Raw genomic sequence first — 15,712 nt, 5'->3', positions numbered from 1 at the left:
TAACACAAATTTATTAGGATACCCCATTAGACACGTGAAAAAATATCTATTTGCTGGTCAAGATGTTTGCACTTTTATTACTTACACCCTTCCTTATTATAAATTTATAAGCGAATTATTCATACCAATAAAACAAGTTTAGTTGTTTTTTCTTTAAAAAAAGTACATCATTAAAATTTTACCCTTACTTACTATTGCAGTACTCTTTATTTGATAGTTTCAGACACAATCCTTTACTTTATCTGACTGTTGTATAGGACTATTGATTCACTCAAGACAAAAAGTAGAGATAGTTAAAACCTTTGATAGTTATATATAAAGGGGGAAATGTTTCATACAAATTGTACAATGTTTCATACAAATTGTAAAATGTTTTATAAAATGATGAGCAAAATTTTCTAAATAATACCTTATAGGAGTAAGAGGGAGTAGTTTATTCCAGAGATATTACTATAGATAAATTCTGTTCTATATTGTAGTTTATCTTTGATTCTTATCAAATAAAAATGAATAATTAAGTAATCATTGTTATTTCAATGTTATCATTGTAATGCCTTGCCAAAGTGTTTGCTATCATTATCGATGCCAGTTATTGACTTATCGTCCTATAATTTAAATGTTTTCCGATGATAGATACTCTTCACCAAACTAAATGATGTGTAATAAATTAAATTCGTAAGTATATAGATTCTGGAGCAAAGGCACACAATGCAGTGGAGATTAAACTATGATAACCAATTATTCAACTAGTGATGTTCCAGACCAGACGCACCAAATTACAAGCTCTCCCATGAATAGCCATCATGGAATTAAATTTGTTACAGAATTTATACTAGAATGTAATAAAACCTCCTTATTTTTCTATCCATACAACTTTATTAACGCCTTTTCAATAGAAATAGTGTTGCATAATTAGGGCATCAGCAGGCCTTATAAAATAATTTTAGAGCCTAGCATTACGAAGTTGTTGCTTCAGCATTGGTCGAATATGCTCTTGATAGCCATCAGGTACCACTGAATCATTCAATGGATCCTTCCATGCCTCGTCGTACAACATTTGATACACATTTCCGTCATAGCGGCCGAGAACCGAACCAAGGTAGTGATCAGTGTGGTTGAACGCATCAACAAGCGCAATTGCATTTGGACGAACCTAACCATGCCACATAATCATATCAGTTTATAAAGAAGTTGTGACACCATTAGGTGCAATTATTTTTAAATCAAAATAAAGATCCAAACTAATCCCTATAAAAAAGAAAAGAAAAACAGACATTTGGTGGTTGAGAAAATTAAATCTCGACTTGGTCCTCCATAATCTCGATTGTCAAAATAGTTCCTGATAGGGCCAAATTGCCAAAGTTATAATTTCTATTCTAAAAATGACTAATTTGATCGGCGATGGAGATTTTTAAGGACCAAGTTTAGATATTTCACTTTTCAGAGAATAATTTGGGCCTTCACTCATTTCAATCGTTTAGGACAAACCTGGGAATACAAGGACCTCAGCTGCTCATTGGCAAGATAACCCTGTTTGGGAGTGATGCAACCAGTGGAAAGAAAATCACCAAGATGCTTATGAAGAAGAAACAAAGCATAAATGCTACAAAGACGTTCTAATTGCTTTTTCACTCCCTTTCCAGGTATATCTTTCTGCAACTTCTCAATAAATCTGAAAGCATAAGGTCGGTCAACTTAATTGTTAGAATAAGCATGCAAATACTAACTTCGAGCATAGAAATTTTAAACTAAAAATTGAATTGTTTTCTATTTTTTGGCCTCCTTTCATTGAAGGCATCTTCACCTCCATTACACTTTAGATCAACTACAGGAATTATGTGAGATCAGTAAAAATGGGAAAAAGCTCACTTGGAAACAACAATTAACTGGCAATGAGCAACTGCTGCCTCAGCTAGATCGGCTGAGAGTTCCTGGAAACCTGCCATCAAAAAAAGCATTAGCACTCAATATGATCATATCTAATGAAGTTGCATTAACTGCAAAAGTCATTCATTCATGCATGTGCTCTTAAAAGATATTTATATATGTGCTTTTCTGCACCAAGAACACAAATTGATTCGTTTACCCTCTTCAGGGTTGGAAAACTTGCTAAGATTTTGAGCAACAGCAACAGACTTCCTAGCAGCCCTAGATTCAAATGCTCCCAGCACTACATCAGGTTTCAACCAGTCTTCAGCTGCAAGCAATTACAATAAGTCAATAATTATAACTCCTAAAGGGCAAAGGCATAGTTAGTAATATTATCTCAAACCAAGACATTTGGATATCAACAGATTGATATGGTTAGAATTTGCATATTCTCAAATCAAATCCAGATTCATTATATACCTTTCTGAACATCAGAACGATATTGCATCAATTGTTCCAATCGCCCGATATAAGCTGTTGTACCAATCGGCTTTTTTCCAGAGCCCAACTGAGAAATGGTCTTCATGAGATGCCTTGCAACCTAACCTCCCAAAGAAGACTGCATCAGAATGTAATATGAAGCACAGAAATGTAGAAGGGGCACATGAAAGACTTTATGTACAGCATGAAGTGTATAAGACAAGCCACATGGGATAAGATTTTATTTAACTTATTTCAATCCTTTTGGTATTTTCATAATTTTTTGTTGTTGCTAAGATCAATATCATAGAAGAAGGCGAGCCTTGGCACAACAATAAGGTTGTTTGCCATGTGACTTGGAGGTCATGGGTTCAAATCTTGGATACTCTATTCGATTGCGAGGGTAAGGCTGCATACATCCACCCTCCCCATACCCCACTAGGTGGAAGCCTCGTGCAATGGACCACCCTTTTCAGATAAATATGATAGAGTTGATGGTCCCAAAATCTTAAACCAAAAAAAGAAGAAAAAAGTATAACATCATATTTTTATGTATCCAATATCAATCAAATACAAAGGCTTTACTAAAAATATGCACATGTTTACAATAATGTATATGAACACATCAAATACAAGTAAATAAAATCACAGCTCTTCTCACCAAAAAGAAAAAAATTCCAACTCTGCATAAACAGGCAAGCTGCCACACAGCAATAGTCCTATTTACAGATTAGGAAGAGCTTGATAAAAAAGTACATCAATTAATAATACTCAATGTGATAACACATGCTATAGTTAACATTTAACAAACCTGTAATTGCAGCACAACGTTGTCTCCTTCATAGGTGCAGGTAGGAACATATCAGTAAAAATGGGAAAAAGCTCACTTGGAAACAACAATTAACTGGCAATGAGCAACTGCTGCCTCAGCTAGATCGGCTGAGAGTTCCTGGAAACCTGCCATCAAAAAAAGCATTAGCACTCAATATGATCATATCTAATGAAGTTGCATTAACTGCAAAAGTCATTCATTCATGCATGTGCTCTTAAAAGATATTTATATATGTGCTTTTCTGCACCAAGAACACAAATTGATTCGTTTACCCTCTTCAGGGTTGGAAAACTTGCTAAGATTTTGAGCAACAGCAACAGACTTCCTAGCAGCCCTAGATTCAAATGCTCCCAGCACTACATCAGGTTTCAACCAGTCTTCAGCTGCAAGCAATTACAATAAGTCAATAATTATAACTCCTAAAGGGCAAAGGCATAGTTAGTAATATTATCTCAAACCAAGACATTTGGATATCAACAGATTGATATGGTTAGAATTTGCATATTCTCAAATCAAATCCAGATTCATTATATACCTTTCTGAACATCAGAACGATATTGCATCAATTGTTCCAATCGCCCGATATAAGCTGTTGTACCAATCGGCTTTTTTCCAGAGCCCAACTGAGAAATGGTCTTCATGAGATGCCTTGCAACCTAACCTCCCAAAGAAGACTGCATCAGAATGTAATATGAAGCACAGAAATGTAGAAGGGGCACATGAAAGACTTTATGTACAGCATGAAGTGTATAAGACAAGCCACATGGGATAAGATTTTATTTAACTTATTTCAATCCTTTTGGTATTTTCATAATTTTTTGTTGTTGCTAAGATCAATATCATAGAAGAAGGCGAGCCTTGGCACAACAATAAGGTTGTTTGCCATGTGACTTGGAGGTCATGGGTTCAAATCTTGGATACTCTATTCGATTGCGAGGGTAAGGCTGCATACATCCACCCTCCCCATACCCCACTAGGTGGAAGCCTCGTGCAATGGACCACCCTTTTCAGATAAATATGATAGAGTTGATGGTCCCAAAATCTTAAACCAAAAAAAGAAGAAAAAAGTATAACATCATATTTTTATGTATCCAATATCAATCAAATACAAAGGCTTTACTAAAAATATGCACATGTTTACAATAATGTATATGAACACATCAAATACAAGTAAATAAAATCACAGCTCTTCTCACCAAAAAGAAAAAAATTCCAACTCTGCATAAACAGGCAAGCTGCCACACAGCAATAGTCCTATTTACAGATTAGGAAGAGCTTGATAAAAAAGTACATCAATTAATAATACTCAATGTGATAACACATGCTATAGTTAACATTTAACAAACCTGTAATTGCAGCACAACGTTGTCTCCTTCATAGGTGCAGGTAGGAACATATACTGCAAATAACTCAGGGAGACCACTACTACAAAGGTAACCATGGCCACCACATAGTTTACGGCATTCTTCAATTCCATCCTGAAATTTAAGTGAAATTAACTTTATTTGAACTTCAAAGATTTCAAAGATGTTACAAAGTGAACCTCGTGTATCACAACACGGTAAAAGGATAATACTGAGCCAAGCAGTTATTGAACATTCAAGTGAATGGCATGCAAGAATATATTGAACTGTATTGCTGTAATGTATTGCATTGCAGGAAAGTGAGATTTTTTTAGATGCAATACGGGAAAAGTAAGATAAATATGAATATATAATTGACCAAACAAAATACAGCAACTACAATATGCCATGCACCTGTTTTTTTTTTTAATTTTACTTTAAATTGAGAATGTGAGATGCAGAATTAATATGCATGAAGAACCATCATCGTAAATCTGCGCACAATTCATTGAAAAGTTTTGTCCTTGATGCTCAATAAGATTTATCAGTTCCTTCATTATATCAACATACATACCTCAAACAAAAAATAGAATGCAAGAAATAAGAAATTTAGACAAAAGTAAAAAATCTGATAGAGCGTTAGGCACAGACAATAGACTGCGGAATGGGAGAAAATAAGGGTCAAATTGTGAAAATATAAAGAGGATTAAGGAGAGGGAGGCACTAAAAAGATAATAAATTACTACATAAAATCTGGTAAGATGAACTGCCATTTACTTAGAATCTCAGTAAAGGACTGCATCATCACATCATATAAAAGGCAAAAGATATTCTACAAGGTGAACATAGTAAAACGACATTTTACATGATATCTACATAAATTCAATAATCAATTAAACTCCTCAACTAAAACAAATTTGGAGAGTAATGAACATTAGTAATCAGTAGTCACATACAGCAGTCGCTGAAGTAGTCAAGGACTTCAACCCTGCAGTGCATGCATGAGCCTCGGGCAATGTTGAAAAATCACTGGCTTGCAATCTTTGCATGACATCCATATAAAGCCATTTCAACCATTCACCAACAAATCTAAAAGCATATGCAGAGGCTATCAAAGGGAAGAGTCTAGCTTGCTGTGTTTTGTAATCAATCACCTATAAAGAAACAGATAGCAGAAAGTGAGACACACTACAGAACAGAATAGATAAAAGCCATAAAAGAGATCTAGGTTGGCATAATCATTGACAATAAAAATGAAGACAGTGATCTGAAACTTCTATAAGGACAATGATGCAAACCCAACTACCTAGTTGCAGTTTTGACTGGTCAATAGATCTAATAGACATTTCAATGTCATGCAATTCATGTACAAGGTCAGTGAGAAAGCCATCAGCCTTCCATTACACCTTATATAAAATAGCATATCTTAGTAGAAAGCATGATTGGCTCGCAGTGTTAGCTTGCAACAGAACAAGAGCAATTGCATTCTTTGCAGTGGAGCTGAGGAGACAGCGACCCATTTGTTCTTCATGTGCAATGTTTCCGACAAGATTTGGCAAAAGGTTTATGCATGGCTTGGAGTGGTTGCGGTCCCCCCTGCAGATGGTGTGTCACACTCTTCGGGAGATTATTCCCTATCGTTTGGTTATCACGCATTTTTCAATTTGGATTTCTAGGAACCAGTCAACCTTCAAAGGTGTTGTGGTGGATGCTGCTGATGTAGTTGAGAAGATTAAATTCAGGTCTTGGCAGTGGGTGAAGGGTAAATGCAGAAAATCTGATAAGGCCAAACCCAAGCCAGAATTAAAACATGTGTATAAAAGGGGCAAAAGGAAAGTTTGGTTGTTAAATAACAAATTTTCTCTCCTCACCCTTGGTAGTTAAGCTGGTTAGCAGCCTTTAAATAGAAAGTTAGGCTTAGGGGGGGAGTTAGTTAGTGAACTTGTAAACTGATCCAGGAATCAGTGGGTGAAGGATCGTGGGATCCCTTTTCTTTTCACTTCTTCTTAATTGTAATTCTTTCTTCTACATAATAAAATTTCTCTAGAACCCTACCAAGAATCCTATTGATTCTGGTTTAGGGGCACTTCCTTTTAAATCTTCTTCTATTTTTTGTCTGATAGATACTGGTGCCTATCACTGGTATCAGAGCACCATTTTGGTGCCTATTGGGAAGAACCACCATTGTTGGTGCTCGGTTTTGTCGTATGGTCTCCACAAGAAGCATGGCTAGAGAAAACGATAGTTGGATGCAAGAACAGGAGGAGAGTTGCGACAAGAGAGAGAAGAAATGTGAATTAGGATGAAATTGAATGAGGCAAGAACCAAGAAAACAGAAGATTTGTTGGCTGTCATAGCCACGAAATTGGGGGTTTCACGTGGGGAGAACTCGCTGGGAGAGGGCAGTGAGAATGATGAAGAGGTGGATAGCCATAAACATGGGTGGGTGCAGAAATTGGAAAGATACTTCACCAAGAGAGGCATTTCAAAAGCTGAGAAGATGAGGGCTACTCTGGTTGACTTGGAGGGGAGGGCTCTCAGCTGGTACCAATGGTGGGAAGGCTACAACTCATCACCAACTTGGGACAGCTTCAAGCTAGCAGTTGTAAGGAGGTTTCAACCCTCTATGGTTCAAAATCCATTCGAGTTACCTCTATCTTTGAGGCAAGAAGGAAGTGTGGAAAGCCTATGTTGAAGAGATTGAAAAATATGGTGGTGCTTTGAGGGAAATCAACCAAGATTTCATTAGAGGGGTATTCCTCAATGGCTTAAAGGAGGAGATAAGGGTGGAGGTAAGGCTTTATGAGCTGGAGACACTGCAAGAGGTGATCATAAGGCAATACTCATAGAGCAGAAGAATGTGGTTGTGCATAAGAGATCTACTCTAGGGTATGCAAGGAATTCTTGTTCAATTCGTGGAAGTTCCTATAGCAGAGTAGTGACCTTGGACACCCTTTCAGCAAGTAATAGTAGGAGGGAAGGGTCCTTTGTGGGCAGTGTAGTTGGGGTTCCTAAAACTAACCCAGAGGTTGACAGTTCTAGAACCATGGGGGGTATAGGAGATTATCCAGTACTGAGATGAAGGAGAAAAAGGAAAAAGGCATATGTTTCAGGTGTAATGAGCCTTTCTCTAGAGAGCATAGTGCAAGAACAAGCAGTTGAGAATGCCTCTTTTGGCTGAGGAAAAGAGGTTGAGGAGGGTAAGGAGGTAGGAGAAGAAGTTGAGCCTTTCAATTCCTTACAACTATCATTGTATTTCATGAAGGGACTCACTTCAACCAAATCTTGGAAGATAGGAGGCACCTTGGGAGACAGACCAATAGTCATCATGATTGACTGTGGGGCTTCTCACAACTTCATCTCAAAGGAGTTGGTGGACACCTTGCAGCTCAAAGTGGAGGAGACCAAGGCATACGAGGTGGAGGTAGGAGATGGGCATCACATTCAATGTTGAGGGAAATGTGTCCAACTCAGACTCTTCATGCAGGAATTAGAGGTAATTCAGGATTTCTACTTGTTTGCTTTAAGAGGGGTTGATGTGGTTTTGGGGTTGGAGTGGCTTGCAAACCTAGGAGATGTGAGGGCTAATTTTGGTAAAATGATGCTATCTATTAAGAAGGGGGTTCAGTAATCACTATAGTTGGGGACCCTGCCTTAACTAAGGCAGAGCTATCATTGGGGGCCTTTATGCAAGTTCTAATGGAAGAGGGAAAGGGCATGCTATTGCAGTATGATAATCACAACCAATTAGGTTCAGAAAGGAAGGTACCCACAGAGTTGGAGGGGGTGTTACAGCAGTTCCAGCCAGTTTTTGAGGATATTCAGGGGCTACCTCCCACTAGGCCTCAAGATCATGTCATCCACCTCAAGGAAGGAGCTGAGATACCTCATTTAAGACCACATAGGTGCCCTTATTATTAGAAAACAGAGGTGGAGAGATTGGTAGGTGAGATGTTGGGAGCTGGGGTGATTAAGCCTAATATAAGTCCCTATTCTAATCTTATCATCTTAATGAAAAAGAAGGATAGTGGCTGGAGATTTTGTGTAGACTACAGGCCCTAAATAAGATAACTATTCCCAACAAATTCTCTATTCCACTAATTGAAGAATTGTTGGATGAATTAGGTGGGGCAAGGGTGTTCTCAAGGGTGTTCTAACAGATCAGAGGTTATTCTCAGATGAACAGTTCAAGTGGGTAGTAAAATTGGTGGGATTGGATTTTGAGATCCAGTATAATCCAAAAAGTGAGAATTTTGTTGTTGATGCTCTTTCTAGGAAGTTAATGTATGTTGCTATCTCTATGGTAATAAATGAGGAGGTTGAAACTTGGATACAAGAACTGCAATTGGATCTTAAGTGGAAAAAAGTGATGCAGGATTTGGTGGTGTCTTCCACCACCCACCCAAGATTTGAGTTGAAGAAAGGAGTCTTGTACTATAAAGATATGTTGGTCCTGTCTCATACATCTAATAGCATTCCTATAATTCTCTCTGAATGCCATGAGACTCCTGCAGGAGGACATTCAGGCTATTTTAGGACCTACAAAAGGATTGTTAGTTTTCTATATTGAGAATGAATGAGGTTAGACATCAATGCTTTCATAGAAAGTGTGACACATGCCAGAGAAACAAGTACTCTACCCTAGCCCATGCAGAGTTATTGCAGCCACTATCTATTCTTCAACAGGTATGGATGGATATCTCAATGGATTTAATAGGAGGGCTTCCTAGGGTCATGGGGAAGGATAAAATCTATGTAGTTGTGGATAGACTCTCAACGTTTGTACATTTCTTTGCCTTGGGACATCTCTATTCAGCCAAGGATGTGGTTGTTGTGTTCATGAAGGGAATAGTCAAATTACATGGATTCCCTACATCTATAGTTTTAGACAGAGACCCTTTGTTCTTGAGTCATTTATGGAAGGAATTATTTAAAATGGTTGGGACTCAATTGAGGTTGAGCACCTCTTATCATCCCAAACAGATGGTCAGACTGAGGTGACCAATAGGTGCTTAGAAACTTATTTGAGATGCTTTGTAGGGCCTAAACCTAAACAATGGGTGGAATGGTTGCATTGGGCAGAATTTTGGTTCAATTCTAACTACAATAGTTCAGCTGGAATGACCCCTTTCAGGGCCTTGTATGGGAGGGAACCCTCTATGTTGATCAAAGCAGGAACCATACCCTCCAAGGTAGAAAAATCAACCAGTTGTTCACTCAGAGGAATGAGATTTTAGAAGAGTTAAAAGTCAATTTGGTCAATGCACAAAATTTGATGAAGCAATATGTTGATAAGCATAGAAGGGCAGTAGTGTTTGAAGTAGGAGACTGGGTTTTCCTCAAGTTGCAACCCTACAAGTTGAAGTCACTAGCCACTAGGCCCTATGCTAAACTAGCCCCAAGGTACTATGGTCCCTATCAGGTGACTAAGAAAATAGGGATTGTAGCTTACAGTTGGATCTTCCTGCTCAAGCTCAAATCCATCCATTTTTTCATGTGTCATTGCTGAAAAAAGCCCTTAAACCCCATCAGCAACCCCGGCCTCTACCACCTATGTTAAATGAAGAGTTGGAATTGGAGGTGAGTCCAGAAGACATCACAAATTGCAGGGAGGATAGTCAAGGAAATATGGAAGTCTTGGTCAAATGGCAGAATCTCCCTAAGCATGACTGCACTTGGGAGTTATCAGTCACTCTACAAGAGAATTTTCCTAACTTCCAACTTGAGGACAAGTTAAAAAGTTTAGGGGGATATGATAAGGCCAAATCCAAGCCAGAATTAAAACATGTGTATAAAAGGGACAAAATAAAGTTTGGTTGTTAAATAACAAACTTTCCTTCCTCACCCTTGGTAGTTAAGTTGGTTAGCCGCCTTTAAATAGAAAGTTAGGCTTAGGGGGAGTTAGTTAGTGAATTTGTAAACTGATTGAGGAATCAGTGGGTGAAGGATCGTGGGATCCCTCTTCTTTTCTTTTCTCTTCTTAATTGTAATTCTTTCTTCTACGTAATAAAATTTCTCTAGAACCCTACCAAGAATCCTATTGATTCTGGTTTAGGGGCACTCCTTTTAAATCTTCTTCTATTTTCCGTCTGATTGATACCAACTGATACCAGTGCCTATCAAAATCCCTAATCCTAATGTCCTTCTTTGAATGACATGAAAACCCGAGGTTATGTTTATCTACTTATTGTGTCCAATATATGCTTTTGTGATGACTGGAAGATTTGGTTGCTGTCTGTGAAGGTCTATGCAGCTGGTTTTAACTCAGTTTTGTCACTGGCAATTTTAGTTTTGTTTTGATCAGTTTCAATGGGTTGCAAAGGGAGTTAGGCGTGACATTCATGGGTTTTGATGGGGGATTCTAGTCTGGTCTAAGTTGTGGCATTAGGGTATGTATGATGTGGTTTTTATGGTATGAGCTTGTTTGGGCTGCTGCAGTAAGTAGGGTGGCAACTGGCAAGTGTGCTGTGGTCTTGTATCTTGTCCCGTTGCACTTCGCTTTAAGTGTACCTCTGGTACTCTACTGTGCTAATGAAGTTTCTTGTACTGATAAAAAGAAGTAGAAACCATGACTGCTTTGAATCTAGAGAGTCAAGATTAAAATATACATACTAAATCGACAGCAAATTCACGTTAACCCAGCCCCCACTCCCAATTGCTTTCTACAAATTCATTTGTTGAAAAATATTCCTGTAGCAGCTATGCACCAATGACGGTTCTAAAGCTTACCTGTGTTTCAGGACCTCCATTATGCGACCCAAACTGTCTTCGAACAGCACTGTATCTTGTAGCAATGCAAACTGCTCGTGACAAAGCAACTGATGCATCAGCTACAATTGTTTGTCTCACATAGACCATAGTACCATATACTAATTGTCGTGGAACATTGGACTGTACAAGTTTTCCTTCTCTTGTAACCTGTGAAACCCTGGTAAGTTCAAAATGCAAACAGTCATCCACTGAATCTATAGATGTAAACTGATAAGCACACTGTGACTGCAGTTGAAAATGAGTACAAAAAACAGAGTCAGATTCCTTTATGCTTGTCTTGTCACAGATCTGCCTTTTCAACTCAACATTACCTTCACCCATCCACCTTCCAATAGAGGATTTACCGAAGAAAAAATGACTAAAAAAAAATCATTGTTGTGGGTGTGATTATTTTGTGGAAGGTGGATGCAGGGGGTGGACATTCACCGTAGATCATGCATGAATAATATACCATAAAAGCCCCAACTATGATTATTGGATTTGCACCTTATGAATCTAGAGAGCATACAAATAAGCAAAATAAAACTAACCTCATTAACATTTGATCCCTTGGAATTCGTACATTGTCAAATCTTAGAACCCCATTATCCATGGTATTATATGCTCCATTTCCAAATTTCATTCCAATATCACCAACAGTTATACCTGGAAGAGGTAGGTGGTCATCCAAGCTCCGAAGCTGGACAATGAAGCCTTCAAGTTGGACATATATTAATAGTTAATTAAAGTCTGAATCTAATAAAAAGAACGTTTCATGATCAAAGTTGGTAATTACCATTCACTCCATGATCATGACCATCAGTTATTAGGCGGGCATAAACAATAGCATGTGTGGACACTTTACCCAATCCACCAGGCCACCACTGTTCACAAGAGAGACATCAGAGTTAAAATAATATCCAATAATGGCATGAAGATAATATGTTTAGTTCACCAAATTCCCTTTAAAACAAGTATGTATGTGAAGGCAGAAAAACTGTAGGAGCCAAATTTCCCTGATTATGTGTATGAATGAGCTCAGTAACACTTAAAGATTCCATAACCTCAACCCTTAAGATAGATCTTAAACGACAGTAAAGTGATAGGCTGAATGATCCAGCTGAAGATATGAATACAGTGAATGGGCCTAAGTCCAGAAGGCAAATTGTTACTCCTAAATGGATGGCAGATTACATTGTCAATTAAAGTATATTTTGCAGTTTATTTCTTTTCCCTTAAAAAAATATCTATCAATCAAGATGATGCCAAGTGTATGGCTAACATCATAATTAGGGTTTGCTTATTGTATTTAAGCTTCAATTGCTGCTAGCTGAAAAGGATATGAAAAACCTAGAGCCTTGCTCAATTTTATCTTGCTTTCTTTACATTAATCCAAATTTTAATTCTCATTGGTAGAAATATCCTACCATAAAGCCTTTCATGAACTATCTCCATTTTACTCACCTTGCTGGAAGTCAATGTGGGGCTATGAATAACAAACTCGTCTGTTTTGGGATCAAATGTTGCTGTTGTTTCTAGCCCTTGAACGTTGGATCCATGGCCAAGTTCTGTTTGGGCATAGCAACCAATTATTTGCATCTTCTGAGCTAAAGGCAACCACTTCCGCTGCTGTTCCTCTGTGCCTTGTCCTTTGATAGCAGGTATAAACATTCCCTGCAAAAGAATTTATGGGCCACATCTATCCCATCAGAACTTCCATCCATATATCTTTATAGATAAGTAATATATTAATGGTAAGAATGGCACCAGGAAAAGAAATTGAATTGTACCCAATGAAGATCTGTAAAAGCAGGTTCGTCCACAAAGGATCTAAGCATGGAAGCTTCCTCTTCTGTAAAAACAAAACTTCCGGAATTATAGAGTATTAAAAATAATAATGTTTGCAACAAATTGCCTCACATGGAAGAAAATAACAAGATGCCAAACACAAACTACACAAAGAATAGAAGAATCACCATTAAGACGGAGCTCAATAATCCTTTTCCATGCATAAGTTGCTTTCCTCAAAGTGTTCTTAAATAACTCTTTCCTACCAAGCATGGATCGATTATCCTTTCTAAATACCTAAAGGTGTCAGACAACAAATCAAAGCTTCAGAAGCTTAAAAAAGCCAAAATCATATTTATCACCAAACTCCTACAAAATGAAAAAAGCCAGAACAGGTACCGAGCAGCTTTATAAGCTGTACATTGATATGTGAAACAGTAACTAACCACTGAATTCTCATAATGCTTATCTACAATAATACAGTTCCCATTAGGAAACAAATCCCAAGCAAATTTCATTTGAAGTTAAAAAAATAATTATGACCTCCCCATGAAACTAATGGACAGGCACAACATAAGCACTGAAACCGAAGTCCATGGTTCTATATTGTAATCCACAGCTACAGCTTTGGTAGTCTCTTACAACCACAATGTAACTGAATTTGCAGCCACCCTGGCTACAGAAGTCACATTTGTATGCAATTATCCACAATTTTCATAATTGCAACCCAACAATTGTTTGAAAATTAATACCATGTATAGGATGCTGGCAATCTGATTTTATTCGATACAAAAGAATCATCTACAAGGGTGTTTGGGAAAGATCATTTCCCTAGGAAACAGCTTTAAAAAAGTTATTTCGAATTTAACCTGACATGTTTCAAAATCTCCATTACAATATGATAAATTGTTTTTATAGGCAAATACATTAGAGAAGCTAAAAGTTTATTATATGAGTGTATAAATATCTTAATTGGCAGTGCATACATTTTTTCATATTATATTTAATTATTTTGAAACCAAACATATCACGTATCAAGTATAAAACAAACATTATTAGACTAAACCCTAAACACTTATTTAAACACATCCAATTATAGCAATAACCAATTTACAAATTAATCAATTATTAAAATAATATAAAACTTTTTTCACTAATCCAACACATAATTAATGCACGCACCAAAATCAATTAAAAAATCACAACAATTAAGAACTGCGAAACAAACAATATCGAAGGAATCAAAAAGCGAAATAGGAATTGAGCAAAATTAATGAACCGGATCGGAGGCAACAAGGCGAGCCATCCTTTCAGAAACTTCTAGAACATGAGAAGAACCAGCCCACACGATCTTCATCGCATCAACATCGAACTCCGATTTGTTCCTCTCTGGTGCCAAGTGATCTACGCCTCCTTCCATTTTCGAATCTGAAAAAAACTCAAAAACAAAGTGATTGTGTTTCTGTTTGTTGAAACTTGAAACTTTTGGCTGTTGAGGAAATGAATGAAAGTAAGTTGCTTAAACACTTTGATGTGAATTTTGTGTGCACGAAACGCCAAATGTAATGACACGAGAAATTATCGCTTCTTCATTTATAATTTCTTGTAATATATAATATTTTCGTTTTTTTTTCTTTGTTTGCAATTTATATTATAAAAATTTGACTGAGATGTTGATAAAGCTGGGTAGGTGTGGGGTGAGTTTCCTAAGAGGATGGGTCACCTCAACTGATTGATTGAGATCACCGATCTTAAATAATATCTTATTTCATGTCTCAAGTCAATCTTGTTTCATTTTATTACTTTTTGTTTTTTAAAATTTTTATTTTATCTATATATATTAATATATGATTGACTTAAGATAAAGAATGAGACACTATTGACAGACAATCTCTATCGCATTTCATATATGTTTGGGAGTGATGTTTAGTAAATTGGGTGATCTCTATCTCACTTTGATCTCATCTCTATTGCACATGAATGAATCTGTTATTCAAATCCGGCATGTCTTAAATGGCCAAAATATGGTGCCTCTTATAATGTAAATTGGGGTTAGCTGTACCCACCGAATTCGTTGTCTGAACATGATAGGAAATAGGATTAGGTATCATTGAGTTTAATTTGGTTTGAATTAGAAATTAGACTCAAATATCATTTAAGATTGGGTCACGGACAAATATGATGCCAACAAAGTATGTCACATAGTTATTCAATCTTCATGTTTGTATGTACCTCTATTATTTATAGAGACATATTTTTTATGGAAAGTATATTAATTTCCTAATTTATTTATCATAAATTCATGATTAATAATATATACATGTATCATCTCATACATCAAATTATTTATTCATCATAATAAATAATATTAAGAAAAATTTATCTAAAAAGGTATCTATTATATTTAATTAGGTCTAGGATCGGTTCGTATTCGAAGACTGACCCGATTGATATTTAGGGTCGAGTTACCTTCGGATCTAAGTTCAAAAAAAGACATTATTCACATTTAGGGTGAGGTAAGGAACAAGCATTTACCTGACCTAACTCGACTCATGCTTACCTCTAAATTTAAGTATATTCATTGTTTATATGTTGGTTATCATTAAATCTTAAATAAAAGTTATATTAATGAATAATATTAATAGTATAA

At 36.8% G+C, this 15,712-nt stretch overlaps 1 protein-coding gene across 2 annotated transcripts; it reads right to left on the bottom strand.

The window, feature by feature from the left end:
* On the bottom strand, positions 713–14,660 carry LOC109332987 (peroxisomal acyl-coenzyme A oxidase 1-like). 2 transcript variants are annotated; one of them, XM_019568186.1, is made up of 14 exons: positions 14,342–14,660; positions 13,251–13,359; positions 13,065–13,126; positions 12,739–12,948; positions 12,071–12,158; positions 11,826–11,988; positions 11,254–11,452; positions 5,481–5,678; positions 4,528–4,659; positions 3,717–3,837; positions 3,454–3,564; positions 3,237–3,306; positions 1,489–1,672; positions 713–1,153 (listed from the first exon to the last, which is right to left on the bottom strand). In XM_019568186.1, the coding sequence occupies exons 1-14, from the start codon at positions 14,480–14,482 to the stop codon at positions 944–946; spliced, it is 1,998 nt and encodes a 665-aa protein (XP_019423731.1). In that variant the 5' UTR covers positions 14,483–14,660; the 3' UTR covers positions 713–943. The 2 variants fall into 2 exon arrangements, with proteins under 2 accessions (XP_019423731.1, XP_019423732.1); XM_019568187.1 differs by lacking the exon at positions 3,237–3,306 and adding an exon at positions 1,870–1,939.

The sequence above is a fragment of the Lupinus angustifolius genome, chromosome LG18 (genome assembly GCF_001865875.1).
Source record: "Lupinus angustifolius cultivar Tanjil chromosome LG18, LupAngTanjil_v1.0, whole genome shotgun sequence".
NCBI lineage: Eukaryota > Viridiplantae > Streptophyta > Magnoliopsida > Fabales > Fabaceae > Lupinus > Lupinus angustifolius.
Note: the sequence above shows the minus strand (reverse complement) of the source record. Positions and strands in the feature narration are given on the sequence as shown.